We start from the raw sequence: 12,357 nt of genomic DNA, 5'->3' as shown, positions 1-12,357 counted from the left end.
TGTTTCTGGTTCGATGAACTAGAAAAGGCGCTCAATAATAATTCTTCTTCTTATGAGGAGATTATGGACAGAATTCATGCTCTCAAATTGGCTAATTCTTTCACCCTAGACGCCACTTTGCAATTGGCTAGGTTAGCGGCGAAAAATTCTGGTTTTGCTATTGTGGCGCGCAGAGCGCTTTGGCTAAAATCTTGGTCAGCGGATGCGTCTTCCAAGAACAAATTGCTTAACATTCCTTTCAAGGGGAAAACGCTGTTTGGCCCTGACTTGAAAGAGATTATCTCTGATATCACTGGGGGCAAGGGCCACGCCCTTCCTCAGGATAGGTCTTTCAAAGCCAAAAATAAACCTAATTTTCGTCCCTTTCGCAGAAACGGACCAGCCCCAAGTGCTACGTCCTCTAAGCAAGAGGGTAATACTTCTCAAGCCAAGCCAGCCTGGAGGCCAATGCAAGGCTGGAACAAAGGAAAGCAGGCCAAGAAACCTGCCACTGCTACCAAGACAGCATGAGATGTTGGCCCCCGATCCGGGACCGGATCTGGTGGGGGGCAGACTCTCTCTCTTCGCTCAGGCTTGGGCAAGAGATGTTCTGGATCCTTGGGCACTAGAAATAGTCTCCCAAGGTTATCTTCTGGAATTCAAGGGGCTTCCCCCAAGGGGGAGGTTCCACAGGTCTCAATTGTCTTCAGACCTCATAAAAAAACAGGCATTCTTACATTGTGTAGAAGACCTGTTAAAAATGGGAGTGATTCATCCTGTTCCATTAGGAGAACAAGGGATGGGGTTCTACTCCAATCTGTTCGTAGTTCCCAAAAAAGAGGGAACATTCAGACCAATCTTAGATCGCAAGATCCTAAACAAGTTTCTCAAGTTTCCATCGTTCAAAATGGAAACCATTCGAACAATTCTTCCTTCCATCCAGGAAGGTCAATTCATGACCACGGTGGATTTAAAGGATGCGTATCTACATATTCCTATCCACAAGGAACATCATCGGTTCCTAAGGTTCGCATTCCTGGACAAGCATTACCAGTTTGTGGCACTTCCGTTCGGATTAGCCACTGCTCCATGAATTTTCACAAAGGTACTAGGGTCCCTTCTAGCGGTGCTAAGACCAAGGGGCATTGCAGTAGTACCTTACTTGGACGACATTCTGATGGAAGTAATAGGTTTGATGGTAGCCGCAATGGACATAGTTCCTTTTGCGCGAATTCATCTAAGACCATTACAACTGTGCATGCTCAGTCAGTGGAATGGGGACTATACAGACTTGTCTCCGACGATACAAGTAGATCAGAGGACCAGAGATTCACTCCGTTGGTGGCTGTCCCTGGACAACCTGTCACAGGGGATGAGCTTCCGCAGACCAGAGTGGGTCATTGTCACGACCGACGCCAGTCTGGTGGGCTGGGGCGCGGTCTGGGGACCCCTGAAAGCTCAGGGTCTTTGGTCTCGGGAAGAATCTCTTCTCCCGATAAATATTCTGGAACTGAGAGCGATATTCAATGCTCTCAAGGCTTGGCCTCAGCTAGCAAAGGCCAAGTTCATACGGTTTCAATCAGACAACATGACGACTGTTGCGTACATCAACCATCAGGGGGGAACAAGGAGTTCCCTGGCGATGGAAGAAGTGACCAAAATCATTCAATGGGCGGAGACTCACTCCTGCCACTTGTCTGCAATCCACATCCCAGGAGTGGAAAATTGGGAAGCGGATTTTCTGAGTCGTCAGACATTTCATCCGGGGGAGTGGGAACTCCATCCGGAAATCTTTGCCCAAATAATTCAATTGTGGGGCATTCCAGACATGGATCTGATGGCCTCTCGTCAGAACTTCAAGGTTCCTTGCTACGGGTCCAGATCCAGGGATCCCAAGGCGACTCTAGTAGATGCACTAGTAGCACCTTGGACCTTCAAACTAGCTTATGTATTCCCGCCGTTTCCTCTCATCCCCAGGCTGGTAGCCAGGATCAATCAGGAGAGGGCATCGGTGATCTTGATAGCTCCTGCGTGGCCACGCAGGACTTGGTATGCAGACCTGGTGAATATGTCATCGGCTCCACCATGGAAGCTACCTTTGAGACGAGACCTTCTTGTTCAAGGTCCGTTCGAACATCCGAATCTGGTCTCACTCCAACTGACTGCTTGGAGATTGAACGCTTGATCTTATCAAAGCGAGGGTTCTCAGATTCTGTCATTGATACTCTTGTTCAGGCCAGAAAGCCTGTAACTAGAAAAATCTACCACAAAATATGGAAAAAATATATCTGTTGGTGTGAATCTAAAGGATTCCCTTGGGACAAGGTAAAAATTCCTAAGATTCTATCCTTTCTTCAAGAAGGTTTGGAGAAAGGATTATCTGCAAGTTCTTTGAAGGGACAGATTTCTGCCTTGTCTGTGTTACTTCACAAAAAGCTGGCAGCTGTGCCAGATGTTCAAGCCTTTGTTCAGGCTCTGGTTAGAATCAAGCCTGTTTACAAACATTTGACTCCTCCTTGGAGTCTCAATTTAGTTCTTTCTGTTCTTCAGGGGGTTCCGTTTGAACCCTTACATTCCGTTGATATTAAGTTATTATCTTGGAAAGTTTTGTTTTTGGTTGCAATTTCTTCTGCTAGAAGAGTTTCAGAATTATCTGCTCTGCAGTGTTCTCCTCCTTATCTGGTGTTCCATGCAGATAAGGTGGTTTTACGTACTAAACCTGGTTTTCTTCCGAAAGTTGTTTCTAACAAAAACATTAACCAGGAGATAGTCGTGCCTTCTTTGTGTCCGAATCCAGTTTCAAAGAAGGAACGTTTGTTGCACAATTTGGATGTAGTTCGTGCTCTAAAATTCTATTTAGATGCTACAAAGGATTTTAGACAAACATCTTCTTTGTTTGTTGTTTATTCTGGTAAAAGGAGAGGTCAAAAAGCAACTTCTACCTCTCTATCTTTTTGGATTAAAAGCATTATCAGATTGGCTTACGAGACTGCCGGACGGCAGCCTCCTGAAAGAATCACAGCTCATTCTACTAGGGCTGTGGCTTCCACATGGGCCTTCAAGAACGAGGCTTCTGTTGATCAGATATGTAAGGCAGCGACTTGGTCTTCACTGCACACTTTTACTAAATTTTACAAATTTGATACTTTTGCTTCTTCTGAGGCTATTTTTGGGAGAAAGGTTTTGCAAGCCGTGGTGCCTTCCATCTAGGTGACCTGATTTGCTCCCTCCCTTCATCCGTGTCCTAAAGCTTTGGTATTGGTTCCCACAAGTAAGGATGACGCCGTGGACCGGACACACCTATGTTGGAGAAAACAGAATTTATGTTTACCTGATAAATTACTTTCTCCAACGGTGTGTCCGGTCCACGGCCCGCCCTGGTTTTTTAATCAGGTCTGATAATTTATTTTCTTTAACTACAGTCACCACGGTATCATATGATTTCTCCTATGCAAATATTCCTCCTTTACGTCGGTCGAATGACTGGGGAAGGCGGAGCCTAGGAGGGATCATGTGACCAGCTTTGCTGGGCTCTTTGCCATTTCCTGTTGGGGAGGAGAATATCCCACAAGTAAGGATGACTCCGTGGACCGGACACACCGTTGGAGAAAGTAATTTATCAGGTAAACATAAATTCTGTTTTTTTATTCTTGTATGGATCTTCTCCGACCTGGGGTGATAGTTTCTGTTCCATGACAGGAACGAGGTCTGGTCATTACAAGTGCCTAAGGTTTGCCTTTCTAGTCAAACTTTTCCTATTTGGGGCCCTTCCCTTTGGATTTTTTTCAAAGGTTTTGGGCTTACTGTTGATAGTGCTTTGGGTACAAGGCATTGCTGTGGCGCCCTATAGGGACGATATCCTGCTCCAGGCGCCATTCTTTCAACAAGCAAAATTCTTTACGGCAAAATTTGTCTTTCTTCCTGCGATCACTCGGTTGGAAGGTGTATTTGGAGAAGAGCTGTTTAATTCTAAAAAGGGCTATCTTTTTAGGATCATTGTAGTTTTTCTGACAGAAGTCAGGAAACAAAGAGTTTCGGCTTTGGTCTAGCTCTGCAGTCCACTCCTTGACCATCAGTGGAGACCGCGATGTACATCAACCCGTTTGGTCGGGTTTACCTCATACTTCTGCAGTTTATCATGTTCAGAGGGATTGGAGTTTATGCGGACTTGACTCCTCAAATATTGCTAGGAACAGGAGATCAGGGATCTCTTCTAGAGGGGCTGTCTCTCTGACATATCTAGTCTCTTGGGCATAGCTTAGTGGTTAGCACTCCTTTCGGGGAAGCCATAAGTTGGGAGTTCAAATCCTCCCCCAGGTGCTGATTCTCTGGAATTGTTTCCAGATCATCTTTCCCAGGGATCCTGCTTTCGCAGACCGTCCTGGGTGATTGTGACAACAATCGCCAGCCTGTTAGAATGGGGGCTGGGGATCTCTAAAAGCTCAGGGGTTTGGACTTAGTCAGAGTCTGTTCTTCCTATAAACATTCTAGAGCTGAGAGCAATCTTCAATACTCTTCTGACCTGGCCCCATTGAGACTCGGTCCAGTTTATCTGGTTCCAAGTAGACATTTTCATCAACCATCTGGGAGGAACGAGGAGTTCCTTAGCAATGATCGAGAGAACCAAAATAATTCAGTGGGGGAAGACCCACTCTCGCTGTCTGTCGGCAGTCCTCATCCCAGGAGTGGTCTACGGGGAGGCGTCCTTTTTGAATGGGCAGACTTTTCATCCGTCTTGGTAGAGTACCAGGTTTTCGTGGTACGAGTCAAGGTCCAGGGATCTTCAGGCGGTACTGATAGATGTCCTGGCGGCATCTTGGATTTTCATATATACCTGTTTGTTTTTCTCTATCGGGTCGTTGCTCAAATAGGGCAGGAGAGGGCCTAGGGGAAGAGGGTTTGGAAAAATCCCTTTTACTCCGGCCTGGCCTTGCAGGATTTGGTATACAGATTCGACGGAAATGTCTTCTCTGCCACCCTGGAGTCTTCCGTTGGGGAAGGACTTTCTAATTCAGAGGCCCCTTCTTTTTTCAAAATCTAGTTTCTCTGAAGCTGGCTGCTTGGAGATTGAATGCTTAATATTATCGAAGCGAGGGTTATCTGACTCGGTCATAGAGACCATGATTCAGGCTCATAAGCCTGTAACTAGAAGAATTTACCATAAGATTTGGAGTAAATATCTCTATTGGAGCGAATCCAAGGGATTCTCATGGAAGGATTCCTAGAATTTTGTCTTTTCTCCAAGAGGGTTTGGAGAAGGGATTGTCAAGTTTTTTTAAAGGGTCAAATCTCGGCCCTATCTATTTTGTTACACAAGCGTCTGGCGGATGTTCCAGATGTGCAATCTTTTTGTCAGGCCTTGGTCAGGATCAGGCCTGTCTTCAAACCAGTTACTCCTCCATGGAGTCTTAATTTAGTTCTCAAGGTTTTTCAAGGGGCTCCGTTTGAGCCCATGCATTCCTTAGATATTAAGTTGTTATCTTGGAAGGTTTTATTTCTTGTTGCTATTTCTTCTGCCCGGAGAGAGTGTCTGAACTCTCGGAATTGCAGTATGAACCTCCTTATCTTATCTTCCATTCGGATAAGGTAGTTTTACGTACTAAGTTAGGTTTTCTTCCTGAGGTTGTTTCTGATCGGAACATTAATCAGGAGATATTTGTGTCCTAATCCTTCTTCTCAGAAGGAACGACTTTTACACAATTTGGACGTGGTCCGTGCTTTAAAGTTTTACTTGCAGGCGACTAAGGACTTTCGTCAGTCTTCTTCTTTGTTTGTCATTTTCTCAGGAAAACGTAAGGGACAGAAAGCTACGGCAACTTCTTTCTTTTTGGCTGAAGAGTATCATACGTTTTGCATATGAGACTGCTGGACAGCAGCCTCCTGAGAGAGTTACGGATCTTCTGTGGAACAGATTTGCAGGGCTGCTACTTGGTTCTCTCTGCACTCTTTGTCAAGATTTTACAAATTTAACACTTTTACCTCGGCTGAGGCCGCTTTTGGGAGAAGGGTTCTTCAAGCAGTGGTGCCTTCCGTTTAGGTTCCCTGTCTTGTCCCTCCCGTATCATCTGTGTACTCTAGCTTTGGTATTGGATTCCATTAGTAATTAAGATGATCCGTGGACTCATTGTGTCTTAAAAAAGAAAAGAAAACGTATGCTTACCTGATAAATTTATTTCTTTTTTGACACAATGAGTCCACGGCCCGCCCTGTTCTTGTAGACAGGTTGTGGGTTATTGTAAACTTCAGACACCTCTGCACCTTGGCTTTTCCTTTGATTCCTTAACTACGGTCGAATGACTGGAGTGGGAGGGAAGGGAGGAGCTATTTAACAGCTTTGCTGTGGTGCTCTTTGCCGCTTCCTGTTGACCAGGCGGTGAATATCTCATTAGTAATTAAGATTATATGTGGACTCATCGTGTCAAAAAAAAAAAAAACATTTATCAGGTAAGCATAAATTTTCTTTTTCATGCCGGATTAGTGCAAATGAGAATATGTGATGGTTTTTGCGTGAGAGTGGGGTGTTAGTTTTTTTTTTTTTTTTTTTTTTTTCATTGACTTCTATGGGGGAATACATGAACGCGCACTCGGTATTCTAAATTTGACTTTTTGCACTTGTCGGTTTAGCATGCGTCTCCTTTTTACTGAATAATGATTTATATTTGTAACCATATAGCGGTCTCCTCACATAACCTGTGATTTATGTCCCTACAGGATATGTCCTTGAGAAACCTTTACTTGTTACACAGATTGTGATTTATGTCCCTATAGGCTATGTCCCTGAGAAACCTTTACTTGTTACACAGATTGTGATTTATGTCCCTACAGGATATGTCCCTGAGAGACCTTTACTTGTTACACAGATTGTGATTTATGTCTCTACAGGATATGTCTCTGAGAGACCTTTATTTGTTACACAGATTGTCATTTATGTCCCTACAGGATATGTCCCTGAGAGACCTTTACTTGTTACACAGATTGTGATTTAAGTCCCTACAGGATATGTCCCTGAGAAACCTTTACTTGTTACACAGATTGTGATTTATGTCCCTACAGGATATGTCCCTGAGAGACCTTTACTTGTTACACAGATTGTGATGTATGTCCCTGAGACACCTTTACTTGTTACACAGATTGTGATTTAAGTCCCTACAGGATATGTCCCTGAGAAACCTTTACTTGTTACACAGATTGTGATTTATGTCCCTACAGGATATGTCCCTGAGACACCTTTACTTGTTACACAGATTGTGATTTATGTCCTTACAGGATATGTCCCTGAGAGACCTTTACTTGTTACACAGATTGTGATTTATGTCCCTACAGGATATGTCCCTGAGAAACCTTTACTTGTTACACAGATTGTGATTTATGTCCCTACAGGATATGTCCCTGAGGAACCTTTACTTGTTACACAGATTGTGATTTATGTCCCTACAGGAAATGTCCCTGAGAGACCTTTACTTGTTACACAGATTGTGATTTATGTCCCTACAGGATATGTCACTGAGAGACCTTTACTTGTTACACAGATTGAGCACAGAGAGGAGCCGTACGTGAGCAGTTTTCCTATTACCAGAGGTGAGTAATAAATTCCTATGTCTAAAATACCAAAGATAGAGGGCGCCACATAGTGCAAATCAAGCTGATAGATCAATGGTAGATATATAGACAAAGTTAATCCTACTCACGTGATGGCCTGCACAATTGTGCTATACAGGCAGGACGGAACCAATAAGTCGTCCGGCAGACTCTTAGGCACACCTGGAACAGGGGATATCCTCGTCCCACCAGAGGGAGCCCAGAGATATTCACTGGGAGCCACAGGGAGTGCCAGACAGAGGTCAACAATGATGACCAGCATTTAAAAGTAGGCAAATAGCAATCAGTATGGTGATATCCAGGGTAAAGAAGATGCAGCAGCGAGATGACACGTGGTTAAAAGTTTAACGAAAGGTTGTGCTGACCAACACGTGAGTAGGATTTACTTTATCTATATATCTACCATTGATTTATCAGCTTGATTTGCACTATGTGGCGCCCTCTATCTTTTGTATTTTAGACCTTCTTACCCTGTGTTGTGGTGCGGCACACTAGAGGAGCTGCCTGAAGTTGTGGAATCCCCTGCCATTGTGTTAAGTTTCATTTAAGGACTCCACCCCTTATTTTTCTATTTATCTTTGGACTATAGTCTCTAATACCTTCTAATTTTTAGGCCTCATTTTATTTATATGTTTGCGCTGCATATATGATAATGATTGTGTATGTGTTGTGACATATGAACACTTGCAATATATTTCTTTCCTAAGATATGGTGAGTGCACGGAATCGTCAATTACTAGTGAGAATATCACTCCAGGCCAGCAGGAGGAGGCAAAGAGCACCACAGCAAAGCTGCTATATATGTCACTTCCCTTATCCATAACCTCCAGTCATTCTCTCAAGATTTTTTTTATTTTAAAGCAGAGTAGGTTTGCTCTGATCTTTCTAAAGGGTCTAGCCTTAGCCCATGTCAGTCTCTTTAGTAGGGCAATGGTGGCTTTTAAGCAATTGGGAACTTGTAGGGTACAATTCTCACTGTGTTTTCCCAAAACATTTTGCTGCCCTATTTAGATAGCCTGAGTAAGTTTACTCAGTCTTTCTGTATTTCCACAGGTCCATGTGAGGGGTGGCATCCTCTCAAACCAGGTGAGCAGTCCTGCTGCCGGACAGATAAATATTGAGGTAAATGCCAGTTTTATTTTTCTATGTAGCAGGGAAAAATGTGGCACTTATTCAGCTGAAACGCTGCAGGGGGACGTTTTTTATTATTCCCGCCAGGGTGCAGGTTTTTATGGCAGTTTTTGCAGGCACTGTTAGTGTGAGGAGTTATTTATTTTATTGATGGCTCAGTGAGGATCCGTTTTTAGTAACGGATTATGTACTTTTTTGGGGGGGTTTATTGTTGTTTTAAAGCCTGTTTTTCCAGAAAGTTGTTTTAAAAAAAATGACTTTTTTGTCAGCTGTAGGACCGCCCCTTTTAGTCAGAGTTTTTTTGGCGCTTTCTTCACTTCCTGTAGAGTGAGGTGCGCATATTTCAGATGGCTCTGCTGTTTAGAAGACTTCTTGCTGTTTTTGCTTCTCTGGAAATCCGCATTGTAAACAGTTTGCTGCGGGTTGCAGGACGGGTAGGGCACCTCAGTAATCCGCTGAGGTGTAGAGTGTTGCCTGGGGTATGTTTTCTTGATTTGGTAAATTTAAAGGGAACATTTAATTAAGAATATTTATTTGGTTCTGTATTATATCCTTTGTTAAAAGATAAAAAAATATATGTATATATTTTTTAATTTGCTTCTGTTTGTATTATGGATCAGGAGGCTGTGCAGGATGTTACCTGTAGCTTATGTTTTGATGCCCAGGTGGAACCCCCAGTACCTTTTTTGTTCTTTATGTATTGAAAGAAATTTGGCTTATAGAAATAGACTTTTTGACCCTAAACCATCATTAGCTAAGGCGGATGCTGTTCAGGAGCCTCCTGTTTCAGATGTGCCGCAGCTTTCTCCTCAAGCGTCCCAATCCTATTAATCTGCACATGCAGTGCCCTGCGTTTCCTCTCATGCTCCGTTTGGAGTTATTTTGCAATATATTGCTGCCCAGGTATCTTCTGCGGTATCTGAGGCGCTGTCTGCTTTTTCCATGCTGCAGGGAAAACGCAAAAGGACATTTAAGGAATCTGTAAGTAAGGTTTCTGATCCTGAAGTGGCTAATCAAAGTATTTCCTCTCAGAAGTCTGAGGATGAAGATTCTTCGGGTGCATCTGAGAAATTTCAGATTCAGGCAGTATAATTCCTTCTACTGATGCTGAAGTTGTGTGGAAGGCTTGCTCAACTAAGAATTGGTTTAAACATTTATTTTTTCTGTACCTCTGATTTCGCAAATGCTATTAAATGAACAGATTGGTTTGAACTTTGTCTCCAAGGATGTTGCTGTTAAGGCACTGCCACAGCTTTCTCCTTTTATGTCCCAAGCCTATATGACGTCACATGCAGTGCCCTGTGGTTCCTCTCAATCTCATGGAGGAGTGTATTTGCTTACAGAAGTTGCAAGCTCGGGTATCTTCTGTGGTATCTGTGGCTTGGTCTGTTTTCCTTTACTTCAGGGAAGAGGCAAGAGGACATTTTAAGCCTCAGATAAGAGGGTTTCTGCTCCATTTACTGCTACTTGTCGTCTTCCAAGTTAGTGCGGAGGATTCGCCGGTAGTTTCTGAGGCTGAAATCTCAGATCTGGACAATATAATTCCTTAATTTGTTACTGAAGTGGTATCCTTCAGTTGTTTGCTTCAAAGCCTCTTATATTGTCAGGAGGTCTTGGCTGTCTGGATGACACCGATCCCTATCATTGTCTTTCCTTCAGAGTTTTGTGAACTTTATCAGTTCTATATTTTTCTTTCCTCTCTGGAAGGGTTCTTGGTGTGTTGTGAGATGTTCACAGGATTGTGAGAATCTGGGGATATTTCTCCCTGTCTCACGTCCTTTTTAGGATTTCCTGTCGCTATCTCTCTTGAAATGCACAGTGTCTTTAGTAGAAGGGAACTTTCTACTTTTAATCAGAGAACTTAGATCTCTGCGGAGATAATCTAGTTTTCTTTTTGACATAGGTAAGAAGTGTGACAAACCGCCTGGTACCCCGAATGAGTACCTCCTTTCAGAACACTTCCCTTGTACTGGACATCCCTTTATCCAGAGCAATAGCTCCTGGTATCTCCCTTTGACCGCAGTCTAAAGTTATATAGGTGAACAGAACTGAGGCAACACTCAGTTGTCTGAACACAAAAATGAACACTTTATTTAAAAGCAGCACACATATTTATACACCCTGGCATTCCAGAGTCACAGAGCTTCAGGTTACAGAGGGCATTGGTTAAACAGTAAAGCAAACATATGAACAATACATCAAACCTCTAACAATTGTCTATTCACAGGTAAAACAGATTAACATATCAAGTTAATTAACTGGGAAAATGTACTCAGACAATCTGATGTTGGGCAGTCTAGTTAACATAATCACACAGGAACACAATCAGTTTACCCAGACAGACTCCTGAGACACAATCAGATCAGAAGCGTAAATAAAATACATCTTATTACAAAATATAAATACAGCTCTTATTAACTATTAAGTCCTTTATGCCCACTTGGTTTATAGAGTCACAATTGCTCCCACAAGGGGCACTCACACCCTGTACCCATCCTGTATTTATGGATGCAGGGTGACATGGACATAAGACAGAGTTATGAAAGTACATGGGGTGACCAGCATATAAAATTCCACATTTCCATGCAGTCTCTGGGTATCTTTAAGCCCATATACCTCCTGCCCAAAGAATGTTCCATAACAGGCCCTCAGATCTTGGTGACTCATGTCACAAGAAGCTGGAGGTTAAAATTGTTCATTTAGAGCAATGTCTTGTCTTATTAGATTTGCTGTACTAGCCGCCAGGAATTGTGGCTGAAATCTATGGTCAGCTGTGGTTTAGTGGTACAGCCTAGGCTTTATAGTTCTGTAGTTGCAGATTCAATTCTTTCTGTTTTCTCCAAATACACGCTTCTAGTGTCTCCTTTTAAGAATGAGACTTTGTTTGGGTCATGTCTTTTTGACTCCAATCTAAGTTTTCCTCCCAAGGGCAGATTTCTCTTTCTAGAGCAGTGATTTTCAAAAAATTTTTTGCCGTGGCACACTTTTTTACATTAAAAAATCCTGCGGCACACCACCATCCCAAAATTTTACAAAATCACACATTTTAGCCTAATACAGCATATATTATACATCATAATGATTGTCTGTGAATGAATGTCAATATATCATGGTTGTAAATGATGCCTGCCTGTCTGCCTGATGAGCCTGTCACATCAAAACAAGCAAAATTTAAAAAATATGTCACACTGTTCTCAGTCTGCCGCGGCACACCTGAGGATCTCTCACGGCACACTAGTGTGCCACGGCACACTGGTTGAAAAACACTGTTCTAGAGTATCTGCAATACAAGTAGGATGAGAGGCATTCCTTGAACTGGATTCAGGGTCTTCATCTCTGGGAGTGACAGTTCCAGTCCCAGTTTGGGAACGGGATATAGGTATTTACCTCATATATTTAAGATTCTGTCCTTCAAAGTAGTATCCTTTCTCCTTTTGTTCTAGTGGGCCTGTTCATAACAAACTTAGACCTGAGAGATTTATTGCTTCCTTAATCAGAATCTTCTCTAGTTTTCTTAGTTTGCGCCATCCCAGTCAGACCTTTAGGTCTTGGGATATTGCAAGTGTGTTTTTCTGGACAATATATAGTTCAGGTATCATCCTGAAGAGCTAACTCTCTTTTAAGAGATCTTGTCCAATCTTCTTTTCC

The 12,357-nt window shown here is 42.9% G+C and overlaps 1 protein-coding gene across 1 annotated transcript in view; it reads left to right on the top strand.

The window, feature by feature from the left end:
* The window catches only part of LOC128666724 (zinc finger protein 585A-like), a 140,379-nt gene that overhangs the window by 80,586 nt on the left and 47,436 nt on the right, over positions 1-12,357 (top strand). The window contains exon 4 of the mRNA XM_053721473.1: positions 7,474-7,557. Within this exon, the coding sequence (XP_053577448.1) occupies positions 7,474-7,557 (84 nt within the window). The remainder of the gene's footprint in view (positions 1-7,473; positions 7,558-12,357) is intronic.

The sequence above is a fragment of the Bombina bombina genome, chromosome 7 (assembly GCF_027579735.1).
Source record: "Bombina bombina isolate aBomBom1 chromosome 7, aBomBom1.pri, whole genome shotgun sequence".
NCBI lineage: Eukaryota > Metazoa > Chordata > Amphibia > Anura > Bombinatoridae > Bombina > Bombina bombina.
The sequence above is the reverse complement of the archived record's forward strand: the minus strand, read 5'-3'. Positions and strand labels throughout refer to the sequence as shown.